This window comes from Otolemur garnettii, unplaced genomic scaffold (assembly GCF_000181295.1).
Source record: "Otolemur garnettii isolate 467f Iridium unplaced genomic scaffold, OtoGar3 scaffold00018, whole genome shotgun sequence".
Taxonomy (NCBI): Eukaryota; Metazoa; Chordata; class Mammalia; order Primates; family Galagidae; genus Otolemur; species Otolemur garnettii.
In genome coordinates this window covers 20,569,098-20,571,559 of record NW_003852413.1, presented here as the reverse complement: position 1 = coordinate 20,571,559, position 2,462 = coordinate 20,569,098, and the positions used below count along the sequence as shown (strand labels likewise).

At 51.3% G+C, this 2,462-nt stretch overlaps 1 protein-coding gene across 1 annotated transcript in view; it reads left to right on the top strand.

The window, feature by feature from the left end:
* The window catches only part of CD300LG (CD300 molecule like family member g), an 11,165-nt gene extending 9,944 nt beyond the window's left edge, over positions 1-1,221 (top strand). The window contains exons 6-7 of the mRNA XM_023511288.1: positions 487-606; positions 1,108-1,221. Coding sequence (XP_023367056.1) covers positions 487-606; positions 1,108-1,221 — 234 coding nt within the window. The remainder of the gene's footprint in view (positions 1-486; positions 607-1,107) is intronic.
* Positions 1,222-2,462: the final 1,241 nt, after the last annotated feature.

Sequence of the window (2,462 nt, the reverse complement as noted above, 5' to 3'; positions counted from 1 at the left end):
GGGAAAAGTCATGAAGACAGATGGATGGATGGGTGGGGGTCACAATGGCCACCACTAGAGCCCAACCCCCTGGCTGTGCATCCTGTGGCCTGGGGCTTACCCCACTCAACTCCAGAGTGGGGGTTGGTTATGGGGAGGCCAAGGGCACCTGTACCAGCTACATCTTCCCACGATGCTATTTCCACCTACTCCAGGAAGGGCTGCCTTGGAGTTTTTCCTGCCCGAGGCACCTGGCCTGGCCATACTGAGTTGGGAAGGGACAGGAAATAGCAAGGGACCAGTGAGCAAAAGGGCTCTAGGGGGCAAGATGTTGGAAGAAAGATAGCAGAGACCCCCTGAAAGGGCCCACATGGGAGCTAAGTGTTCTTCCCCTCTGCACCCCTCCTGCCTTGCCCTCTCCCTCCCATGTTTCCCCCCTTTGGCTTGTGCTCAGCTTACCATCCCTGCTGCCAAGAACGCGCTGTTCTGACTGAGTCTCTATTACAGCCCCTGGGGAATGGCCGAGACCCAGAGTACGCTATGATCCACCCTGCAGGGCCCACTGGGCCCCTCGCCAGACCGGAGCCCTCTGCCAGCCCCTACACAGAGATCCAGTACCTAAGCCAGGTGTGGAGAGAAGGGCCTGAGGGTCTGGGGCCATCTTACCTGACTCCCCTCTGACAATGTTAAAATGTCAGGGAGGCTCTTTCTTAGCAACCACTCCCCAAAGTTTACACCCCTGCATCTGCCCACCTACCCCATTGTAGACAAAAGCCGAGGCCATTTCACCCAGGAAGCCAGGGCTCTTGGCCTCATATGCTCTTTTTTTCCAGTCCATAAAATTCTTCAATAGCTTGTTGGGAGTCTCAGCACAAAGAGCCCTGGGTTGGCAGGATGCCCACAGCTGTGGCCCGACCCTGGCCTGAGGCCTTGAAGATTCTTCCCAGGGGAGGGGTGAATAGAGGGTGCAGGGGAGCACAAGTGAAAGCCTGGGGGTTCTAGGGAGGAGACATTGTTAGGTCCTGTGCCCCTGCAGATGGACAGAGGCGTGGCTGGGGAATGTACCAGCTACCTGGAGAAGACCCCTAGCAGGGTTCTGCTTCCCAACCCCCACTCTTGTTTTTACAGACTATAGAGGAAGAGGAAGCCACTTCCCCGGCCCCCGAAGGGGACTTGATCCCGATGTCCCCCCTCCACATGTGTGAGGAGAAGCTGGGCTTCTCCAAGTTCATTTCCGTATAGCTGTAGAAGGCCCTCCTGGCCAGATGGCCATGAAGCTGAATGGCTGGTTCTACACTAATTCCCATAGCTTCCTGCCTCAGCCTCAGAGTCCACCTGCCCAGACTTCAGGGCTCTCTCCACGCACCTCCGGCTGCCCTCCTGCATGCCCCCACCTGACCTAGAAGCATTTCTCAGCCCTGGAGCCTGGTGTGGTGGCCTCACAATTGCAGCCAGAGACTGGGACCTACCCGTATGTGCACATGCCTGAGCAGGGCACACGGCAGCCCGATCCAAGCCGGGCAAGGCTCAGTGCATCTGGTCCAAGCTTGTGTCTGAGCCCAAGACTCTGCATATCTGAAAAGTGCCTGCAGCGATTCTCACATCAACTTTGAAGACCAGTAGGCCTGATGAATATGCAGACCCTTCAGCTTAGGGTAAACATTTGGTAGACTCCCCAGCCAGGCTTTTGGAAAAATGGTAGAGAAAACCTTGGCTCCTTCTTTGTCTGGGAGGGGTCACTTCTGGGTGGGTTCTCATAGCTGGGAAAGGAAACCAAGTGGCTGAGTGAGGGTCTAAAAGGGAGAAGAGAGGTAACAGGGCAGAAGGGGACCCTGAGTCTAGCCCCCTACAGAAGGGGTGGGAGGTGGGGGTAGCATAACAGAACTACTGGGTTTTTTTCCTTTTTCTATTTTATTTAAAAAGTGAAATGACGGCTGCTTAGTACGCAAAACTTAGAAAGATGGGAAAGTAAAGAAAAGAAGAAGCCAAAGCAATCCATATTCTCACCACTCGGCAGAGACGATCATTATTTCGTCTTGTATTTCCTTCTATTCTTTTTTTCTTCACATTAATTTTCTGGTGTTTATTTTTTTTTAACAGAGTAATTATCTTGTATGTTCAATTTTGCATCTTGCTTTTCTCAATTATCCCATCATAAGCATTTCTCCATGTTTCACAAACCTGTTATAAATAAAATGTTCATCAGCTGAGCTGCATGGTATTTCATTCTATCAGTGTGCCTCAAGTGATTTAACTGATTCTCTACCACAGACTATTTCGTTTGCTTCTATTTCTGTTATTGTAAATAATTGGGTAGTGAATCTTTGCCCAGGGATATATCCACATGGAAAACCTTCTTTCTTTCTTTCTTTTTTTTTCTTTTTTGAGAGACAGAGTTCCACTTTGTCACTTACCTCAACCTTGGCATCACAGCTCACAGCAACCTCAAACTCTTGGCCTCAAGCAATTCTCCTGCCTCAGCC